We start from the raw sequence: 23,770 nt of genomic DNA on the forward strand, positions 1-23,770 counted from the left end.
AGCAACATTAAAAAGTTATGAAATATTTATTGTCAATTATACAAAAATAAATATTAAGTAGCATATAAAACAGCTCCAAAACCAATACAGTGTCTGTTTTGGCTGATGTGTGATCCCAATATGCTAGGACAAATATTTAAGGCAACACTTAGCTGTAACACACTATTAAAGTCCTAGCATCAATCTTCACTAACATCTGTAGCTAGGTAGTAACAACTGGAGGATCAAAAATATTGTAAACATCGCACTAAGCATATGCCAATACACCTGGAGACAGTCTCTTCTATGTGGTTATTAACAAGGCACAAACACACACACTGGATAATAAAATGTTCCTGGGCACAGCCACACATACTCAAATGCAGAATGAATATTGCAGCTCAAAGTTCACTGGAGTTGAACTCTGAGATTTTCCTCGCCACAGGAAGCGAGTGTTTTATTCGCCTCCTCACTTGCATTGATTGGCAATATAAATAAAAAACGAATCCTGTGTTGGATAATTACATTTTTCCTGCCTACCAACCACCCAAAATCTACCTTATAGCTGGGCCTCTGTCTTTCTAGAATGAAGCCATCATGAACTTTATTCATTAAACCTGTGCATTTCCTTTGTGCATCATCTATCAGGTGCAGTGCTTTAAAAGGCGTTCAAGTCTTTTTGCTAATGACACTTTTCCCCCAGTAGCATCTTCAAGTTGAGCACAATGAAGCTGCTAAAAAGGCCTGGTTAAGAGTTTCTGCTGCAGACGGAGCGGCTGCAGTGATATTTTATCCCCACCTCAGAGCACCCAATCGATGAGAAATTACTCTGAGTGCAACTCTAGTCAGTAAAATATCATATACGCTGGTGGAGAAGGGTAAAAAACATACTCTCTGGCACTTTAGATATGAAATACAAAAATACATTGGCCAGCAACAGGCATCGCTTTGTGTTAAATTTGGGATTTGGGATTTGGGGTTTGGAAACTCTCAGAAGATTCGTTCTACAATATTCATGTGATCACTAGAGGCCTTATTAGGAGTCTTCACTGGGGCCAATTAGGACAGTGTCATCGGGGTCTAGCGGAGAGAGCGCTCTTGGGGACCCTCAGAGGATTTGCTCTGAACTGTCCTCGCTTGGTTTTCTGCGGCTGCTCGGCAGAGATTCCAGTCCTGTGTCCAGGATTCTTCACAACGTGCCTGGGCCTCTCCGCTCCCTTCTTCTGGAACCTGGAGGGAAGAGAAAGCAGGTTTGAACCACTGACAAAGGCTCTGTCCACGAAAAAACAACAACTATTTTTTACCTTATGGTTCAAGATATTCAGTTAACTAACAATTTAAGAAGATTACTGCTATTCTAGCTCGCTAAGACATTGTAGTATGTAAAAATGTCTTTTGCACTCAAAAATATATGTGAAAGGTCCACGAAATCATATGCAAATGTTAGCTATTTTACTTGCGACTTTCCAGTGTGAAAGATTGCCAAACTACTGACATTTTAGCTAGCTACGGTTGATGCTACACTATCACAAATCACTTCTTCACCTCTCTAAAAACAGAACTTTCCAGTGCCAGTACAACGCACCAGCTGGTTTGGAGCAGCACAGAAGGGATTTCAGAGAAAAGCAAATAGCAGTTTTGTCTGGGTAAAACTAATGTGATTCAGAGACTTGATGTCGGATCAGTAAATAGATGAGCATGCTAAACGTTGCCTGACCTGGCATTTTCCGCGGTGTCGGCAGCATCTCTGATGATGGTCTCGGAAAATCTTTATTTGTAATGAAGATATCTGAGCAAATGTTTATACTAAGAGCTTTTACTAAAGTGCAGCAACCCACATTGTGACTTCGGAGTTGAGCTTCTAGTTATCTGATGAGCGGAGATTCCTTCATTTTACATTGTGACTGTACTGGTAATAACTGTGTCTATATGTGTCCCTTTAAAGGTTTGCAGGAAAAGAGAAACACTGAAGAAACCTGAAACAGAACAGGAAGACTCACATCACTCCTCTCTTCCTCTCCAGTGCTTTTTGTGTAGCAGCTGACAGAAAACTCAGCTGTCTGGGTTGGACTGTGTCTTCACTCTAAACAAGGACATAAACACAATCATACACATCCATGTAGAGAACAGATTCATCTTTGCACTCCCACAAGGTATAATATCATAACACCCACAAAATTTGTGATATGTATTAATAGGCAGGAAACAGCACACAATCGATAACGGAGTCCTCTCTTACTACTTTAAGAAATTAGATTATCAACATAAGCACTGCTCTAGGAAAAATAAAATAATGTTCTCATTATCCACCTGAATAATCATGAAGCAGCGTTAATGCCGGAGCCCCAAAGGTCTGGACAGTACTAAAAACATAATGGTATTTTGAACAGCTGTAATTAAATACAGATATTTCTGTGTAGTGTTTAGTTTTAGCTCAGTGGTGCATAATCACCAGGTTGTGTGCCATGTGAAAGTGAGTCAGCCATAACTTTTCCACTGCAACCACTTTCTAAGTTATAATTTATGAGGGTCTTTTTTGTCATTATTTGTAATTTTTCACTGTCAACCATTCCTCCAATGTGTATAATGTTATTCAGCCAGTCCACCCGTCATCTACACCACATATAATATGAGGATTGCGGGGGTGGCAGGAGTCAACCCCAATCGACATTGGACAAGAGGCCGGGTACACCCTGAACAGGTCACCATCAAACATCCGTTCACTCTCACACCAATGCACTATTGTCCAGATGTTCTGAGGAGTTTACCTGTCGTCTCAGCTCTCGCTCTCTGGTGAGGCCTCTGTCCAAGCTGATGTACTGCATCCTCTCTCCGGCTGACAGGACGAAGAATATGTCGTGGACCCCATAAAGTGCAGCGCGCAGCTGAAGAAGCAAATAATTACAGACTCAATCTGCATAATCACACATCTGAATTTGATACCTGGACATAACGTGTGTGTTGTGTGTTGGTCAATTCACACCGAGCATTATCATGCACCTCTGCATTTGTTTTGAGTGGCCACTTGTGATCAGATCTCATTTCCCTGCTCTCAAAAAAAAAAGGGTAAAATAGGTTTGGTTCATTATAAAAGCTGAGTAGATGTTCCTTCACATTGGCCCAGGATGCTTCTCCATTTAGTCTGCCTAAAGAATGTGGACGCTAGTCGTCACAGACCACCTCCGAATGTGTCTGAGTGATCAGATCCTAATGCATCCTCAGTGTGTGTTCGCTAGAGCTGCTCACATGTGATCGGATCAACTCAGGTGGATGATAATGCCAGGTATGAAGTTAACATATTTTTTAAACCCTGTTTGACTTCATACCTGCAGAGTAACTCTCTCCTGCAGTAAAAGGTCCTGTCTGCGAAACGATTCTCCTCTGTTGGGGTTCTGCAGCTGGAAGGCAAGCAGGAACTGCCGCGTGTCCTGGACACACACACACAAACCACAGTATTTGTTTATTTTATGATAGTAACACAATAACAGTGTTGCTGGTGACAGACATGACACTGCACCCCCACTTACCCTGATGGTGCGCACCAGCTGTGCCACTTTCTCCGTCCTCAGCAGTCTGCGCGTCAGATAACCTTTCACAGCCGCTAACAGCAGATGGCGGTAGTGCTCTGACTGTGAGCTGGAAGGCTGAGCAAGAGGAGGAGCGGGTGATGAGAAGGATGAAATAATGAGGACCAGTGGGGAAGACAGAGGAGAATGCTAATTCCACCAATGACAACCAATTAATTTCCCATGAAGATTCTCAAGGTCTTTTGGTTGGCATCTGTTTAGTGCATCAATTTGAGTGGACTCACATCTCATCATTATAATAGGGATTAATAAGAGGAATAATCAGCAGCCGATGTGCTGTCACTCACTTGTTGACTCTTGAGCTGTTGCATTAAAGCAACACGTTTGTTGAACAAATGTCGTCTAACAACTGTACTGAGGTAGATATCAGAGCAATTACAAATGACAGAGGTTACTGATGAGGAATAAGACATCGGGGGGGATATCGCTTTCACCTGAGTGTGACGGCTAACTGGGGATGAATAAAACTCATGTGGTTACAGGGATAAGCAGGACAAGCTTTCGCATCACTGATACTCTTGAACAAATGAGATAGTAATACCTGAGAGAGGGTAGAAAAGGTCAGCGTGTCCCAGAGACGTGAGGCTGACACGGAGCAGGGTAAGGACACGCTCTGGAGGAGATGGTAACGCGCAGCTAATGCCTGAAAGAGAGACAGACAGACAAGGAGAGAGAGACAGGGATGGAAGGATGGAGGGAGGGAATAAGAGGTGAAGTGCATTAGTGCGCGCAGGCATGCATGTGTGCATTTGGGAGCCGACAAGGTTGGAAAATATTGAATTGGAAAGACAGCAAATGAAGCAGGAGGAAGAAATTAATTGAGGGTGGAGAGAGAGAGACAGAGGGGGAGAGATGGGGCACAGAGGCAGGAGGGATGAAATGAGAGAGGGAGCAGAGGAGGAGGAGGAGAGGGTTGTTGGGGATGATGAGACAGGAGAGATGGAGGAAAATTAATACAGCCAGAGAGTAAAAGTGATGTTGGAGGAGGTACGAGACAAAACAAAAAGAGGGATAAGAGGGGAGAGAAAAAAGAAAAGGATAAGGGACCATTAGTGGTGGCACTCGGCGGGGCGATCTGGCACTTAACCACAGACGCTCATGAATTAAACAAATTATCCATTCCTTTTCTGTGTCAAATCCCTCGCTCCCCTCCTCCCTCTACCAGAGTCCAGCCAGCTTGCACTCTCATCACATCAAGTGATGGAAGGATAGGGGGGAGTCAAATAGAGCCTCTTTATTAAACAGCTTATGTTAATTATATTGTTGTTAAGGATACATAAATTAAACAGAGACTGTGATTAATAGGGCAAGGACACCGGCCAAGAACAAATACAGACACAAGCGGAAGAAGCAGGAACTGGTTGCCAGAGAACAGCAGGCGTCCTTGAAGTGCGCACACGCACACACGCACGCACACACAGAGAGAGAAACAGACTACCACGCCAGCTCGCCTCTTAAGGGATGTAATGAAACATTTATAGTAGAAATCCTGTGTGTTTTTCTGGGGAGAGTCTGAGGGTCTCTAGTAATGAGGAGATGTCTGTAGTCTGCCCACGACCAAGCTTTCCAAAAGCACTCTAACAGGTAAAACAACAACATGTGTGTGTGTATATATATATATGTGTGTGTGTGTTCACATGTGGAACAGTGCCAGAGCCTTTCAAATGTCAGCCTCTAGTTTCTAAAGAACGGGTCAATGTTGCATCACAGCTGAGTGACTTGGTCAGAGGCTCTCAGTCTATTCTCCTTTTAAAAAACGATGGACACACTGGGCCGGACATTAATTCATAATTTCTCTGAGGTGACTTTGTAGGGAGTCTCCGTTAGAATGATTTATGGCAGCTGTACAGGAACTACATAGTGCATCACGTACAGCAGCAATATGTGATGCAATCAAATGCAAGAGGCGGACCAATGGGACGTAGGAAATATCAATGGTTTTGAAACATATTTAGAGACTAAAGCTTTTTAGAAATTCTTGGTAGTTTAGGTGTTTCAGAAACTCCTAATTAAATTTTGCTTCATATTATTTTTAACTCTAAGCATAATAACAGCAAAACTTTTCATTTCCACTTATATGTGGAAGTTGAAAATTGTAGTTTTTAGGAAATGGTATTCGGGAGGAAACTGTATTGGCGACTCATTTGAGCTTTTGAAGGATCAAGTAAATGACCATGAATGTATATGTCATAGAATGGCTTACTGATGTGCTTTTAATCGTTGAAGTTTGAGCAAAGGCTTCATTAAATATTCTGAATTTTTTTTGTGTTTTGTATGAAAAGGTTAAATTGCCATTTTTTTTTATTGCTGCTAAATAACCCATAATGAAAAAGTAAAAATACATTTGCAGAATTCGAGGTTTGTTAAATTTGGCAAATAAACTTAAAATAAATGTGTTTTAATCTCTCTAATATTCAGAGTACAAATACCCCTTTTCTTTTAGCAATAATCCTTGTAACAAAAGGTGTTGGTCATCTTCCAATGTTCTCCAATGTACAGGATTTGCTTGCAAAAAGCCTTCACAGGTTACGATCCCAGTTGTACTCTCATTTAAAGCTCAAAACCTACGGTATGCTTGGTTTTGATTAGTTTCAATTAAGGCCTGGCGATATGACCTCTAATCAATATCAGGGGTTATTTTAAACTTTTACCTCGATTGCAATTAATGAATGTTTCAGTTTATAACACCCCCGCCAATGGGGCGTCTCACTCTGCACATTACTCAGTGACGGTAAACAAGCGACTCTGCTCCTCTGCTAAGCGAATCAAACAATACAAAGTAAACTTCAGTACTAAACCAGTCCTAATAACTTCTGATTAGTGTTAGGGTTTGTCGATAATGTGTAAAGAGAGCGCAGGTCAGCAGGGGAGTGAGGAGGGAGGATTTGCGGCAGGTTGATGCGGCACGGAACCTAGCGGAAACCTGAAAGCTTGTGAATGCACGTAAAGGGTGAAGTATTAACCGAATTAACTGACATGGGCAAAATTAGGTCGGTTAGAGGTTATAAATGCTGGTTTCAATACATTATCGGTTAATTGCTCAGCCCTCGTTTCCTATCCGTCATCTTAATAACCTCAACGTCTCCATTTTGCTGCCCCACCTGTAGTAGTTCTTGCTGTTGTCGCCGGTGTTCATGTTGCAGGGCTCGGATCTGAGCAGCATGGACCTGTTTCAACTGCTCGTGCTTCTTTTGACTTCCATGGCCATTGCACCACAGCACGGCAGCTAAAACCAGGAAGTACACAAATATATTGTCAGATATCAAGACAAGACAAAATCCAGACAAATACAGCTGGGTGTAGCCAGGTGTTGTGGAGGGCGTGGTTGCAGTCCTGAATATGTGGTTACAAAATGTCTGATCTGGTATTCTTTCTATATTTGTTCATGTTTTCCTATATGGTATAAATCAAAAGCAAACAATTTGCAAAAAATGAACTATACAAGAATTAGAAACTAATCAGGTTTTGCACAGTTATCCTGACCCATCAAAAATGTGTGTGCTTGGTCTTTATGCAGAGTATATTCAATTCAATTTTAGAGTAAAATCATAACATGCATTATCTCAAAAAAATCTTTCATAGGATAAAAACCTCAGCCTGAACCAGAGTGGCATTATGGTGGACAGCCATAATGAGTTGAAGACGTTTTTTTTACAGTCTGGTTTTTGTGTCATGTTTGTTCCACTTATTCAATATTACACTGCTGATACTACACAATATTGAAACTCACATGATGACACTCCACTCCCTCTGGGAGTACTGGACCTGGGTCGGACCACACTGTCTCCTCCTCGGTTGGTATCTGGACTCCTTCCCCGGGTCTCTTCTGCTGTTTGCATGAGCAGTTTGCGTTTGACCTTGGCTAACCTTCCCTGACCTTCAGCCCCGCACTCTGGGGTCATGTGTTTTCCTCCAGCGAGACCACTTTTTGAGCCCGAGTCAGATCCTGACCCGTCGAGGAGCCACAGATCAGATGGCGTGTCCACATCATATGACTGGTTGAGGGAAGGCGACTTAGAAGAGTTAAGCCCTTCCACCGCCATTTCATTCCTCCTCTCCACTGGTTGGTTACTGGTATCCGAAAGCACTGAGGCGTTACATGAAACCAGGATTTCTGATGGAATGTTTCTGAGGTAATCGGAAATACTCATCCGCTGTGCAGCAGACAGGACACCCTGCTGCATTTGACTGCTGCCATGCAATCCATAAGCCACTGCGAGTTTTTCTCTATCCGTTCTTTTTTCCTTTACTCTCTCTGTAACTAAGGTTTTAACGAGCCTGATATCTCTTGAATTAACTGTTTCATCTCCTTCTCCCAGCACGGTGACAGAGAAATCATCTGCGTCACTGAAGATTGGTTCGGATCCTGTATCTTCCTTACTGTTCTTGTTATTGTCTATTGATTGTCTTCTTGGTAGATCCCTGTATTCTGAGTCGCTGCTATCAAAATCGGCACCCCCCAGATTGTCCTCAAAAGCGTCCCAATCATTTTGAGATAGCTGCGCATGTTGGTCATTTCTACCTTGCTCAGAATGCTCGACACATTTAAAACTGAACTCACTCTCCGTGGTGCTCTCAGTCTGGCTGTGATTCTCCAGGTTTTCTTTCACTGTGGACTCCAGATCTGAGATCAGTACTTTCAGACTGGACAGGTTTGACTCAAGCTGGTCTATGTGCTCTGAGCTGTTGACGTAAGCCCCTGGAACCATCAGATTCACAGTTGTGGGAACTGCTGTGTGTCTGTTTTGATGTCCCAGGTTTCTCTCAAGCTCATCACATTGGTCTTCATGCAAGAAAGTATTGCCCACAACTTTCCCCTCTGCCCCATCAACAGGTTCTCCATTTTTGATAGCTACTCTGTATTTGGAAGGAACTAGACTCGTACAGAAATGAGGGGCTGGGATTGTGTACCTTTTCCTTACTCTTTGAAAAATATATCCGGGTAAGAGGTTACTCTGCTCAGTGGGTAAGTAAAAGGCTTCCTGGACTGGGGAGACTTTTGTCGCCACAGGTTGTTGCTGGATGATGGCGCTGATTTGCTCAGGTCCTTTTAAGACCTCTTGTGTATTGTTTAGCTTATTATTTTTTAAAGTTATTTCTTCCTCCTCAACTTTAGTAATTTCCTTAGTATTACGATCTCCTGTTAAATGTTTGCTTTCAGATATGACATCAGTTATTTCCCCAGTGAAGTCACTCTCAATCATTCTTGTCTTCTTCTCCTTTGGAGTCACAGTCACCTTACAGGTGGACTCCTCATTCTCCTTATCGGAGAGGCTCTGCTCCTCTGGCCTTGTTTTTGGCTCTTGATTCCTCTTCTGAACTTTAGTGTTTTTGGCTTGGTTCCTAAGCATCCGCTGGTGCCGACGATACTCCTGAGATTTCTTCAGCAAGGCCTGGAGGCTCGTATGATATGGCTTCTCAGATGGTTTTGCTTCATCTACACTACTGTCTGCTGGTTCATGCTCGGTATGTAGTTGTGCTACTGGATTGCAATGAGTGCTTAATGTGTCAGATAATTCTGGATTATGTTCTAATAAAGCAACTAGGTCCTCAGCTCTGTCCAAAAAGTGATCTCTGTCAGGGTCATGTTTTCCAGTCGACTGAACGTCATCTCCACTCACTGTGCTTTCAGATGTGTCAGCTGTTAAACTGTCACATGTGACTGAATCATCCTGGAATGAGTTGCAACAAATGTCTTGTTCTGCATTGAACGTGTTGCAAAGGGATATCTCCAGTCCACTCCTCTCTAGTTCTTCTCCATCTATGGGAGGGTGGCTAATAATTTCTGGCATCTTGGTGACTGTGTTTGAGGTGCTTTGAAGGAAAAAGCCATCCATACTGTAGGCTCCCTCTGAGGACCTAAAGCCACAGATCCCGCTCCCTGCATCAATCATTCCAGACCCAAAGACAGTGTTTTCGACATTTTCATGGGTCACGTAGCCTGAGGATACCGACTCGTGAATCGCACCATTGGGAGAACTTTGCTGTGGTCCCTGTTGGCTGTCATGTTGGTCAGCAAGGCAACTTTCATTGTCACTTCCCTGAGGTGTCACGTGGGAAATGAGAAAGGCACTAGACACTGTTGATGCCAACTGAGGAGGAGAAAGTCCATCCTCTCTTTTCCTTACAGTGGGTGGCGAGAGTGACGGAGTATCCTTTGTTGTTTCATTGAAAAAATGAGACTGTGACGCTGATCCACCACTGGTATTCTGGGAATACAAAGATTTGATGTTAATCTCCGACTCCTGAAGCAACTCCTCCATTGTTGGTGTCGTCCTCAGCTGAAAATAATGAGAGAAATTAAAGAAAATAACAAAAGAGGATTATTCTACTCATTCAAACTAACTGCAGATATGTGACAACACAACATATAGAATATAAGCACATTTCAGGATTGCAAAGGGGACGGCTGAAAAGCCATGACAGTAAATACCTGAACACTGTGTAGAATAGTTTGCACGTAGTCCATTCTTGGATCAGCCTTCAACTTCCTGTGGGCAGAAGCTTTCTGTGCTGCCTCTCTGTGTTTCTGCATCTCCGCTCTCCGCTCTCCTAAGAGCTGTAATCATCAGGAAGAAGACATGGGAGGTTGTGAATATTACAGACACAAGCTGCAACTAAGGATTACTTTCAGGATCAGAGTTATTTTTTGGTCTATAAAACTATCAGTTAAACCGTGTGTATCTCTACACATTACGTTTTATCAAGCCTGACTGATGTCGTACTTGTCATTGTTCTCTATTATCAATCGGCTTAATGGACATCCTTACAGTGAAGAAGTCATCGCATGTTATCCATTTACAGAGCTCTACTGTTGAAACATACTAACCTTACTTCTGAGCACACTATCCAGTACCTAGATCACCTTATATATCCCCACAAACACATTCATGGTGCCAGAACTTGGGTCAGGTTATTATGGACCGTTCAAATGTAATGAGTCTGACTTATAACTGCAATCTCACATTTCCCTAAGGAGGGGGGGGGGTTAAATCTTAGTTATGTCTTTTCACAAATCTTGAAATGGATTTATGTAAGTCCTGGTTGTGTTGACTGTATTTGCTGATTGTGAATGTCTCTTATAAACAGAGAATAAATGAGACTGCCTGATAAACTTAAGACTAAATGTCCAGAAATTATTATAATTGCACATAACAAATCCAAAGAGACCTGGATGATTTATTCAAATGGAATATTTTGTCCAACCAATCCAAACATGTTCAATTTACAATTCATGAACACTGCTGACCTAACATCAGACGAGCCACAGTGACGTGAGTCACAGTTCGTATCAACGTTACACAACGGCAGGGCATGATCAGTGATGGCACACCGTTACAGCTTTACTTCGTTTTGATATTTAAGTACAAAACCCTCAGTCGTAAGGTTTATATTCCAGGATCAGAGCTCATACCAGAGGAGGAAGGATGGGTCTTCCATGGACACGGATGAGAGATGATGCAGATGAAAGTCTGCTGTGTTCCTCCTCCTCCTCACTTCTCCTCAGGAGGGAGAAACGACGCTGCACGAACGTGTCGTAGTCCTCCATGATGTTCATCAGGATACAGTGGTAGTCACCTCAGGTTCACGTTATTGTGTTGTCTTCGCTAACGTTAGCTGCCGAGATGTAATAACAGCTAGCTAACCCACATAACTAAAGCTGGTGAGCGTTTAATCCCGAAACAGGTAAAGTCAAAATCTACTTAAGGCGTAAAATAACATAAGGAAACATACGTACAGCCGCCCGAGCGTATTATTTTAGTTGTAAAGCAACAGGAGACAGAGTAGCATGCTAACAAACAGCGGTGCGGAATGATTCAGTAAGTGCAAGCTCAAATCGTGGCAGCGGTGGCTCGTAGAGGCACTTCCGGTTTCAACAGAAACTGCCACTGATATGTAAAGGCAGCTGTCTGTGATGCCACACTGTTTGACATCTACCACTGTTCCCACTGAGCAGGTGGCTGCTGCCTTCTACTGCTGCAATGACCTGCTTCAGGTCCTTTTAAAGGCACGATGACAGGAAAATTACATTAACATAACATTACATTACTCATTTGGCAGACACTTTTATCCAAAGCGACTTACAACTAGTGCATTAAATTAGTGCACCCCATTCAGGGATTCAGTATCTTGCCCAAGGACACTTCGGCATGCAGGACGGGAAGACTGAGGATCGAACCACCGACCTTCTGGTTGGAATAACCACTCTAGCCCTCAGCCACAGCCCCCACAAAAAGAAACCTCTGCTTTGGTTGGTTCAGGTCCTGTATCTTCCTTACTGTTCTTGTTATTGTCTATTGATTGTCTTCTTGGTAGATCCCTGTATCTCCAGATCTTAGATCAGTACTTTCAGACTGGACAGGTTTGACTCAAGCTGGTCTATGTGCTCTGAGCTGTTGACGAAAGCAGCTGTTACATCACTTTGGTCTTCATGGAATAAAGTATTGACCACGCTTTTCCCCTTTGAGGTCTCTGCCACATCAACGGGTTTTCCATCTAGACAAAGAGTTCTTTTGATGAACATTCAAAATGTGTAAATAATCGCCAATTGTTTGTGTTGGAGTAATTTGTGCAAATGCAGATCATAATAACTAAATTAAAGCATTTAATTATAGCATTGTCTATTGTAATGACATATTGTGTCAGTGAAGGTAAATGTTAATAATGGAACCTTAAAAAGTGCGACAGAGCTGCCATAACGGACACAAACATCAGGTTTTACACGTGTCAAAGCTAGCAGAGGCTTTGTAGTAAGGACTGGGTGAGAAGGACTTTAATATTACAAAATCGTTGAAGTTTACAAGGCAAGAACATGAATTGGCTAATGATACATAATAACAGCTTCTCACAATCATAATTTCAGACAGAGGGGAAAAGTCAAAGCAAATTTGAGTATTTTATGTGTCTCATTGAAAAGAAACCAGGGTTCCAGTTTCAGTCATTAGCCTCACTGTCCTACCACACACACCTGGTAGCAGTGTGATTTCAAGTGTCAGTTCAATGACATTAACTGCATTTAAGCAGAATCTGTACCAATGTGACAAAGACATCAGCCATATAAATGAGCGTGTTTCACAAAACATGTGGAGAAATGCAGATCAATTATTCTTGGTGTTCAAAACAGTAACAGGCTGATAAACCTTCATAAACTGCGTATAAATCACAGGGAATAAACAGTCACAAACAGCGGTAGTTTCCCTCAGAACGGGGCGGCAGCAGTGGCAACTGTCCCCATTCCACTGTGGTCTTTACAACTGCCACCGGAAGTGCCTCTTCGAGCTGCCGCTGCCACGATTTGAGCTTCTGTCTCTCGGTGGATGAGTGTTTACATTTTTACCCGCGTCTTCTCCCGGGGCAACTGACAAGAGACAGTTGGACCCGCTGTCACAAAGCCCGGAGTGGATTTACAGCATTTACTGCTTATGTGAACAACGAATATACACATTTCAAACCGAAAACACCACTTTAAGTCAAATTTAGTAAATCACATTGAGCAAAGACACCAGAAGGCTTTTTTTTGTAAACAATGTTCGAGCAAAGCTTTTATCAATATGGGATTAATTTTGACGTTGCTCCGGGTTTTTGTGTTATCCGGATCGGATTGAAATAAAGCGAGCTCGGGAAAACTTGACACTGCCCCCTACAGGCCTGGCGGGCTAAACAAGGGCAAGAACAATACTGGAAAGCCATTTATATATATATTTGAGATATTTGGTGGCTGACGTATCATAACACATTACAGCTTTTGTTCAGTTTGAGTCAAATCCTGGACTTCGAGTTTGCAACAAAACACTATATATATCTATATTTATATAAATTTATATATTCAATAGTATGTTCAATAAGAGGACTGCGCAACAATAGACCAATAGACAGCAGATATGTTGAGTTGTCAAGGCAGGAAAGGTGCAGTTGAAACCAACAACAATTATGATAACTCTTTTATAACTCAAATATCTGTGAGGTGTCATACTTCTGAGTTGTGACACAAATATTCATAGTTCTACCATGTATGCATCAAAAATATGTAAAATACGTTTTCAAATATTCAATCAATCCAATATTGCTTTTTTTGTTGTTGTTTTTAGTAAATGGTATTTTAATGAGAACATTTCTCATTTAAAATTTTGGTTTGTTGAATGTGACAAAATCAATAAATGACTCACTGACACTATGGAAGTTTGTGACATTGGTTCAGTGAACATGATACATGGGATGTAACGTTTTTAGTGTCCTCCTACCTTTTCCCATATAGTAGTGTTATAAGACTGGGTTGGGTTGCTACACTCTATTTGCTTTGCAGAAGTTTTTTTCATGATAAAAAAGAACTTTTTTAGCAAGATTTATAGCAAGTTGCTGTATGATTATAAAATGCCCCTTATATATGCTTAAAATACTAAAATTATATTGATAAGCTCACCATCATGTTAATAATTGTTAATAAATAAACTACTGTTCCTGTATTTCTGACTTGCACAAGACACAGTAGAGCTGTTTCATTTTAAAACATGTTTATTGGTCATATACAAAATAAAGTAAGCTGTTTATCAACAAACATACAGTATATACATCAATAAATTAAAAGATGCATCAGACCGATGATGAAACAGTTAATTTCATGATTACCAGTACCTTGTCATCATCACTTACATATCTACAAATAAAAAAAAGTACAATAATTTAGTCGAAGATAAATACTTACAAAGACCGTCACATTTTAAGTATTTTCCCATAGAAAGTACTGTCGTAGAATAATTTATTACACCCCATACAGAAATATTACAAAACACAGAATTTTCCTATAACAAGGGCTTTTCTGAACAGGCTACGCCATATTCACACAAACTCACTACTTTTCTATAGCTTTAAACCGACCGTTATATACTTTTAGAAAAACACAAATATATTCCAGCTCCCCGGAGCAACCTGGCCGAATGCTCACCTCATATAGAGAAAAGAAGAATATGATGTGATACCTGGGTAAGATTTTATGTTAGAGGTTGGGACAACAGATGAGGGCAGGGGCAGCAGAAGGGGGTGACAAATCAAATCCTTTACCTCATTCACACTCAATAACCTGCATCATATCTGGGTCAAAGGACGTTTAGAGCCCGGTGGTGTGATTCACTACACAGAAAACAACCGGATGACTTCATACTGATCGGCCGCACAGCAAGATAAGGAGTTAATGATTTGTATCTTCCAGAGGATTTGGGTGTTTTTGAAGAAGCACTCGCTCCAGTTCATTTGCAGACACTTTGTAAAATAGGGATGGGATAAGTGGGGTGGGAAGTGGGTAAGTGAGGTTTATCAGATGTTTCTCCACCGCTCCTCTCTGCCGCTGTAAAATATTTATGGATGTGGTTTAGGAGTGGTTGCTTGGGTGTGTGATGAAATGGTCTTTTCATAAGCAGGGTATGACCTCTGTTCAGGCAGCAGAAGCAAAATAAGGCCAGCGTGTCTTACAAGCTCATAAACTCTGTTATGATAAGCCACTAAAGCTAACCCCTGTGTGATCACTATATGTCCCTGCTGTCATCTCCTCATGTTTGCTGAGTGAAAATTAGGATTAAACTTCTGAAAGAGACCCAACACACTAAATCCACAAGATACTTAAATCTGGAAGACAAAAATAACGACATTATTAAGTTGGACTGGAGGCATTGCATGACAGCTACAGTATATTTTTGCATCCCGTTTTTTTTCTCAGTTGGCAAAAAAATTTAATTTATGATTTCATGTTTTTCACAGTTAACTGTTAAGAGACAGTAAAGAGTAATAAGAAAAAGAACAAGATAAGCCACACCACATAAGCGAGATTTAAACAGAGACAAACTGGCGCTGGTATTTATAACCGAGTATAAAATGCAAAACACTCTGTATATAAGCGTTTTAACCTTGTCACATCAAACTGTACCTGCGATTATAAGACAGACAACTTGACACAACGTCTACGATAGCATCACTGCTCATGTGTGGCAGGAGTTCTAATTTTGCCCCACAGTTAGTTGCATAATTAGAGATGTCCATTTAACAGCGGTCAGCATGTTGACACAGTACACGTCCTTTCAAAACTAGAGAAGCATCAAAAACACAAAGAGGGGGAAACATATCTGGTAACAACACGTACAGTTTGACAAAGGACCTGTAGGTTTCATGTTTCGCATTTAGATGTTACAAACCAAAACATCAAGTGCCTTTGTATTTTATACAACACACCACAGCCCTACCAGGATTTGCTGGTTAATAAAAACGACTGGAAAACATCATTCAACAAGCAAATGTAAAGACAGACAGGAGGCCAGAGAGGGACAGAAATAAAGGGTATATGGAAGAAAAATTTAAAAAAACGGGTAAACCTTTTCAAATATAAAGAAATCCATGAACACAATGGGTGCGATACCTACTGTATAGTCCTGTGATAAGACATTTGAAATAAATGTATTGGAAATTTTCATTTGACATTTGTAGCTCTCTGGTTTTACGCTCGACTGAACATGCAAATGGTTATCAGTGGAACAATTATTGAGAAATAACATTATTAAAATCTCAAACCTGTTCCCTTCCTTCAGTGCTCAGTGTTCACCTGTTTGAATCCCTTTCCTGTTAATGTACTGTACAGATGAGGACACAATTTACTAATCTTAATAACTGCACAGCAGTAGGCTCCATAATCCTTTTTCTTCACAGTGGAAAAGTAGCGGTTCAGGTAAAAAGGCTGCATGGATGTTATGTTTTTTTTTTTTTACGAAATTGTAAATTGCTTCTCGTACAGTAAATGACTCAATTTAAATCTGGGTTCCTTCGTTAAAAAAAAAAGTTTTTGAGGCAATCATACTTCATGATGGTAAACCTCCCTCTTTCACAGAATAGATTTTCTTCATAAAACACTAAATATAATAACAAATCTTATTTCACTTCCCTGACACGTAGCAACAGTTCAAAAGCAAACAAAACAAGAACAACAATAAATATCGATAATTATATAAATGTACACAGCAAAAACAAATACCTTGATCACACACTACAAAAAACAACTTAGTGAAAGAGAAGGGGTGATGCACAGACTCAATGTTTAACATGTCTGTTATCAGATATCCTGAATACACATGTTCCGAAGCTTGTGAGGTAAACCAATAATTGGTCATGTTATTAGCGATAATGAGCGTTGAACACTGCAATAACCAAATCAGCGCCACACAGGCCTGTCCAGAAACACGGGGGGAGAGAAGTTCCTAAAATTAACAAATAACAGCTTCAGACCACGAGCAGATTAACAACCGATGTAACTCGACTGCAGTGCTTGAGCTGAATAACATGGCCAGGAGGACAAAGATTTCATGATTAGAGTAAAGAGTGCAGTTACCAACGGTGTCATCACCCGCTTCGGCCCGGAAATCAAACAAAGAGTGAAAGTCTTATCCAAGAAATAGCCAACATCATAGTTACCTCGTCACATACCTACACAGCACACACCACACGCTAGTTCACGGTTACACACACGTGCCTAGTCACTAGAGAAGAAACAAAGCTATTCAGTAGTTAAGCCACTTTTGGTACAATTGCAAAATAGAGAGATACTGTATATCAAACAGATTTCGCTATACCTTTTCTTTTTTAAACAGGTCGTTACAAACAATGCAAAGATAATTGTCTTTATAAAACTCCAGACTCTACCATACATAGACAATGATTTTTTGAGTATAGAACACCACATAGGACTACTTTTATGGCAAAGCTCGTGTGAGATGACAGCTCATTTGTGTGACTGGAAGTTCAGAGAAATACCTTTTTTTTTCTGTTCGTGCTGCACCGTCAGTAAACACATGTTGCTCTTGCAAAATGAGCTTTGTGGTTAAAAGCGAGAGGGATGCAGCATAGACCGTTATCACATTGCTGTAGGCGTAATAACCTAGATTTTATATTCATATTCGTAAACACAAGAACAAATTTACGTCAAACAGATATGGGTTCTCCCTAATCACAGAATATAACCTTTCCAAAAAGTGTGCAATAAAATCTAGATAAACATAGACTCCTAAGTAAGTAATTGAACTTCCAAATCACATAAATGGCTGTTATCATTATTATTATTAATCCCGATGGCTATTACACAGCTCATATAACAACGCATGGCGAATGTCAAATGTTAAATGAGTCCTGATTGGTCAGTATGTCCCAACAAGCGCAGGTATAAGCAACCACCTCCCCTGGATCTCCATCGTCCTTCCACAATTTCTCATGTCCTCTTGACTTCTTCTTGATGCATATCATTAGGAGACCAAGGTCCTTGCCCGTCTAAATGTCCTACTATTCTGAGAGATCATCTTCATCTAAGTTTATCTTAAACAACCATTTTCCTGCAAACTCTTACAAACTGAGACTTGTAATACCGTCGTCGCCCTCTTTCTACAGTATGTTGCTTTTTCATATTTTTTTGGTAAATATCTATTGTCTTGTCTCTCCTCTTTCAGTTAAATCCAGGAAATACTGTACGTAACCCAGTCGGAAATTCAAATAAAATGAAAGGACAGAGTTAAAGAGAGAGCAAGAGAAGGAGAGTCGGACATATAGAAAGTGAAGAGATCGTAGAAAAAATACAGCTAACTAAATATAGCGATACCAAAACGAACACGCGTCACAGAATTTCACAGAATTCCTGATATATAACAATTCACACACAGAGAATACACTTTGGACCTCATGTGAATGACAACACAGTACAAAAACAGTAGAAATACAGTTACCACCAATTTGTAATATATATTTTTCTATAGTACTTATTCCGAAAAAGTTCTTGGCTAGGTAGAGCAAGATGGAACGTCTCTGCAGCCACTGAAATCAGCAGGTCACACGGAATCTTGGTTATTCTTTTGTAGGTCAGGGAACATGTGGTTTTAGAATATGTTGGTTTGTGTAGCTGATTTAAATCTCGTATTAAGATCTAGTTTGCAAATGTGTGACAGGATGATTCTGCATTTACAGATAGTTAGATCCACCACCAGTAAAACCTGACACTGAACATTCGCATGGTTTAAATGGAAGATGAAGAAAAATTGCATGATATTTCCAAAGAAATTGGGGGGGTTTTGTTTTTTTCCCCACATTAAATTCTTAGATTCCCTGACTGTACCAGGTTTTCAGTGACCATAGGAACCCTGTCTATCTGTGCTGTGCTAAATTATCTTTCGCCGACCAAGGGCCTTGCATCTGTGTAGTCTCAATAACCGTCCTCTGCCTCCCTCCTTTCCTTCATCTGCACTGATCTGAGACAGGAGACAGAAACGTGCTGAGGCGAAGTGATGGAGATCGCCCAGCTGTTTTGAAGTCGATGCAGGGGGAGGAGAGGGGGATGACGGAGAAGAAGAATTACTGGGATGCAGCTGAACTCCATCCCGATACACCCTCATCTATCTTTCCCTCCCTCAAGACCGTGCATCTGTTTTTGACTTTACTATTGTAATTACACTCGTCGCTGTTGCCATCTTCCCCGGTATGAGTGGACCGATGACTGATGACGCCATCCCTCCTCCGCCCCCTCCGGCCCTGACCCCGACCCCGACATTAGGGCTCCGTGCCACAGTCCTTGCGAAGGTCTGCAAGGCCTCGTACTTGGACCTCAGAGCGTCCAGCTCAACGCGCATGGAAGCATTTTCGTTGGCCAGTTTGTCCACCTCCTCCTGCAGCTGGTCCTTCTGCTTCTCCAACTCCTCCTTCTGGGTGACCCGCTTCACCCGGCAGCTGGCAGCGTAGCCCCGGTTCTTCAGGGTGCGTCGCCGCTGTTTCAGCTGCAGGATCTCGTCTTTGGTGAGACCCCGGAGGTGCTGGTTCAGCTCTCGCACCGACATGGTCACCAGCTCATCGTCTGTGAGGCTGGTGCCATTCTCCCCCGGCTCACGCTTCACCTGCAGGAAACAGGGAGGAGGAGTGAGAAAAACCGGGCAACATATCACAAACCGATGCTTCAGTTTTAAATGTGCACTCTCTTACCTTCAAGGCTTTATTTCCTTTGTTAGTCGTCGTCATGCCACAATTAACTTGCTCTTCTGAACAGACCTGCGGAGTTGCAGGAAGAGTACAGAAAATAAGCAGACAAAATGACAAAGAAAGACCCTTCTTTGTTTACGCACAGTTCTTTAAAAAATCTATATAAACCTATTAATTAGAGATCAGTCTGCTGATAAGGCACTCTTGTGAGAGCATGTTACAGTGCTAAGTATCAGTATAGTTAGTTGGGTATCAGAGTGTATGAGTGAAAGTGACTCAAGCATTTCTTAGAATTTCCCTGACTTCCTGTTTCCTGGTGGTTACACAGACAGTGCCCACCACCTTTGTGTTGTTGCACTGTTATTGGCTGGCTTCAGACCAATAGTAATGAAACGAGCGTGAAAGGAGGAAGTGGTAAATCTGTGGGATGAACTCCAGGGGAAAACCAACTGTTACACACACACACGCACACATATATACATATACACCTCACAAGAGACTGCAAAGAGAATGGTGAACAGTGGGAAGACAGACACAGACACCAACTAGTGATACAAAATGAATACTCCTCAATGAGCACAGCAGATAAAACGATGCACCAACGTGTTAACAAGGAACAAAAGGACTGACAGAGTCAACAAAGAGGCAGCGTGGTGCAAAAGTGCAAAAGATGAGATCAGTCCTGAGAGCACCCAGCTCCCCGGACGAGAATCTCAAAGAGACGCTTTGTGTGGTGGTGCATTGGTCTGGCTCTCATCTCTCAGACCTGCGTTTGTGTGTCTGTGTGTTCGATAAAGGGCGGCTATTGTTGCTGCTGCTGAGCGATCATCATGCGACCAGTCATGATGACTCAGCAGATTCCTCCTTTCCCCCCCCCACACCCCTCCTCCTGCCATGCAAATTTCTGCTCTCCTCTGTCACTTTTTATCCCCCTCCCTTTCTTTTTTTTTTTTTTACTGCCCTCATAACTGTCTAGCTATTCTACAAATGTGACAGTATGGTCAAAATATAGATGGAGGCAATGGGGTGACAGTTAAATGCGGTTGTATTCAAAACATTTAAGACCTGCCTCACCTGATACTGCTGAATCAGGATTTAGCTGAGTTAAACCAGAGGCAGCCTCTTCTCTCGCTGTGCACATTTATACTTTCCTGTGTATTTCGTAAAAGGACAAGCTAAGAATTGGCTAAGAGACAGATTTGGGATGAAGTTGTAGTCCTTTAAACATTTACAAGTATTGTTATTTGAAAAAACTCCTAATTTGAGGTGGTGATGACACTGAAGTGGCGACGCGTCTTGTTCATTCTTATTTTTTTTCTTCTATAGGACACATGCCAGTGAGCCTCCCCCACAATCCACCTCCTTATGTCTGTGAGGCTGCGTGAATGTGTGTGTGTCCAACAGTTATAAATAGCTGTAGATCAAAGCAAAATATACCGACAAGCACATACAAGTTATCATGCATCCTGTGATGCATAGCACACGTGAAGAGCACAGCACCTTAAAATTCTTCGGGGAAAAGATGAAGAGTATGGGAAATCAGCAATGCTACAGTTGCTTTGATAAACGCACCGCACTGCTTCCTTCAGAACGTTTAGTTTCAGTACTTCATAGGTCAATAATAAATGCTCTTTCAAATAACTGTGTACATAAAGAGCTTCTTGTAAATGCTTGTGAACCACCGCGCTCTCTTGTTTTGTTTGGGTGCAGCCTCCCACAGCTGGAGGTGCATCATCGCACAATAGACGGATCAGAGAGAATCATGTGAGACTGGCTGCTGGGGGTGGGGGTTGAGAAGAGAGGTGGTGGTGGTGGTGGTGGAGGGGGGCAGAGAAAAAAAAACTGAGGGGGCAAAAGGAGGTTGTTATCCTGCCAGGCACTGGTTTATTTCCCCAGTGCCACCCCCAACCCCCCATCTGCATACAAACAAAAAGCATGACGGTAAACACACACACACACACACACACACACACACACACACACACACACACACACACTCCCCCTGCCACCGTGCCAGTGGGGCACGATAAAACACACACGCAAAACGGTTCACTGCAAGTCCGCAAATGTTTCAAGGGCTCAGACAATGCGTGATACATGCAGAAATGGAATGAATATTAGGGATGTTTTCTTCGATAAAGACAGCTGACAAACAGAGTTATTGCCGGTTCACAAATGGTGATGCAGCTCCTCTTTCCTCTGCAAATGGCTCAGTGTCTGTGGTTGGTAGTACATTTGTTAAATGAACTTGAGAAAACTGCCGACAACAGGATGTACACGATTTGGTTGTAATCAAGGTAACTGGATCTGAGAATAAGTGAACTGGTTATCATGATCACTTAAGAAAAGATGATATTGGTATATTGCTTTTATCTTAAAAAAAAAGTTAATTTGTCTGCTATTTAAAAAAAAAGTATTATTGTTGTTGTTGTTATTATTTGTTATCGAGAAGAAATGCTTATAATTTTATTATTAATTCTTTTACCAGCTAAATATACCGTAGTACTGCAATGTCAACAGTCTAGTTCTGAACAATTCTTCCATATCACATCCCTTTCTATCTCTCCATGTTACCTGTTTGTTGCCGAAATATCACTTGTCCAACTAAGACTAGCACTTAGTACAGCACACACCTCCAACAAGGCCCAATAGTCTCATTAAATTCAAACAAGCTGAACCAAATTTCACAAACTCATATCAGTTCCTAAAATATGCCTGTCTTTCTTCATCGAGATCCATCCAATTTTCTTACAGAGGAAATCTGTGAAAATGTTAAAAACTGCCTATTTGCAACACTTAATGTCTGCACCCTGATCCCGAGCCACACGAAAAGTTCTAACTGGACCCATACCACATCCTTCCACCAAGTTTCATGGAAATCAAATCAACTGTTTTTGCTTTATATGGGTCACAAAAAAAACGACAACCAAAAAACAGACAGGGGTGAAAACACAACTTGTGTGACATCTTCCAATTGCTTCTTTTATCCAACCAACTGTCAAAAACCCAAGGATATTAAGAATGTAAAGGTTTTATTTTAGAATCTGGAAACCTCAGTTTTGCCCAATGCAATTAGGGTTACCGGGTTTTCAAAGTTTGAGACTGTGGTCCTAAACTCAGACAGCTTGGAGAAAGAGTCGTCCTTACTCCACTGTATACTTTACTTTCTTAGTGTCACTCATATTCTGGATGCAGATATGATCATTATTCTTTTTGATAGACACTCCACAGTTGAGCAAAGAGAGCCTAATGTTGCTGTTTGACATGACTTCAGGCTATAAAGCCCTGTCCTAAGACATTTATGTTTCTGACTCGATAACATCAAAAAGCCCTTAAACTACTGTATCAGCACAACAATCTCTTTCACCAGATCACACATATTTAACCTATTATAATATTTCTTTACGTTCATTTGAGTTCAGGCCATGTAAAGGTCACCCAGGTTAAGGATCATCTGCTGAGCAAAGGTATCGCCATTTATCATGGGCATACACACACACATACGCCCTCCCAGTGCCAGAGGTGTCCTTCCCATAGTGCTTGCAGGGTGGTCGCTGCCGAGTGGTCAATGCCACAGCAACTCTGTTGCTACAACAGACAGCTTTTTTGCTGTGGCAGGCAGTATTTTTATGGAGCAACCGAAGAGAATGCTGACGACTCAGGGGCAGAGATGCTTACGGTTACAGTTGAGAAACAACACTCACAAACACGGAGAGGATGGGACACGGGGACAGGGATGGGAGGAGAGGTGAGAGGCAGTGGAGATGAATAAAATATGGATGGAAGAGGAGAAAAGAAAGGGAGGAGGGCGAGGAGTTGGTGAGATAGAAAGGTGAGGAACAACTAGGTAAGAGGAAGGGGTGTAGGGGGAGCCGGCGGTGGTGGTGGTGAGGGAGGACTGAAAGAATGCTGACGTCTCCAGAGCTGATTAGCGTTACAGCAGAGACATCACACCCACAGCCCAGAAAACTGCTGAGTATGTAGGGAGGACGGGGCGGGGAGTGCAAATGACAAGGGAGGAAGAAGAGAAGAAAAAGAGAGGCAAGTGAGTAGGGGGGGGTGGGGGGAGGAGAGAGGTGAGGAAGGAGGGAGGAACACTGATGAGGAAGAACAGGAGGGTGAGGAGGGGGGCAGAGACAGAGGAGGAAGAGGGGGTGGGAAAGCGTTTGGGTGAAAATGCATCCTCAACACATTTGTAAGAGCTTAGCTTGTGTGTC

The 23,770-nt window shown here is 41.8% G+C and overlaps 2 protein-coding genes across 3 annotated transcripts in view; both read right to left on the reverse strand.

The window, feature by feature from the left end:
- Positions 1–7: 7 nt before the first annotated feature.
- Positions 8–11,420, reverse strand: si:ch73-100l22.3 (uncharacterized). The gene is made up of 10 exons (XM_053419027.1): positions 10,981–11,420; positions 10,000–10,125; positions 7,297–9,847; positions 6,668–6,792; positions 4,108–4,209; positions 3,507–3,623; positions 3,306–3,407; positions 2,748–2,864; positions 1,980–2,062; positions 8–1,209 (listed from the first exon to the last, which is right to left on the reverse strand). The coding sequence occupies exons 1-10, from the start codon at positions 11,122–11,124 to the stop codon at positions 1,050–1,052; spliced, it is 3,627 nt and encodes a 1,208-aa protein (XP_053275002.1). The 5' UTR covers positions 11,125–11,420; the 3' UTR covers positions 8–1,049.
- A 2,640-nt stretch (positions 11,421–14,060) lies between these two features.
- The window catches only part of mafgb (v-maf avian musculoaponeurotic fibrosarcoma oncogene homolog Gb), a 17,997-nt gene continuing 8,287 nt past the window's right edge, over positions 14,061–23,770 (reverse strand). For both annotated transcript variants that reach the window (XM_053419008.1, XM_053419009.1), the window contains exons 2-3: positions 19,557–19,622; positions 14,061–19,471 (exon numbers count right to left, since the gene is read on the reverse strand). In XM_053419008.1, the coding sequence (XP_053274983.1) occupies positions 18,992–19,471; positions 19,557–19,592 (516 nt within the window). In that variant the 5' untranslated portion in view covers positions 19,593–19,622 and the 3' untranslated portion in view covers positions 14,061–18,991. The remainder of the gene's footprint in view (positions 19,472–19,556; positions 19,623–23,770) is intronic.

Source organism: Pleuronectes platessa, chromosome 3, assembly GCF_947347685.1.
Source record: "Pleuronectes platessa chromosome 3, fPlePla1.1, whole genome shotgun sequence".
Lineage (NCBI taxonomy): Eukaryota > Metazoa > Chordata > Actinopteri > Pleuronectiformes > Pleuronectidae > Pleuronectes > Pleuronectes platessa.

Excerpts from the sequence above, each read along its gene's own strand:
- si:ch73-100l22.3 (XM_053419027.1), bottom strand. The coding sequence starts at position 11,124 with ATGAACATCATGGAGGACTACGACACGTTCGTGCAGCGTCGTTTCTCC. Across the intron at positions 4,210-6,667 it reads AACAGCAAGAACTACTACAG|GCATTAGCTGCGCGTTACCA; the intron begins GTGGGGCAGCAA and ends TCTCTCTTTCAG. Across the intron at positions 2,865-3,305 it reads AGGAGAGAGTTACTCTGCAG|CTGCGCGCTGCACTTTATGG; the intron begins GTATGAAGTCAA and ends TTGCTTCTTCAG.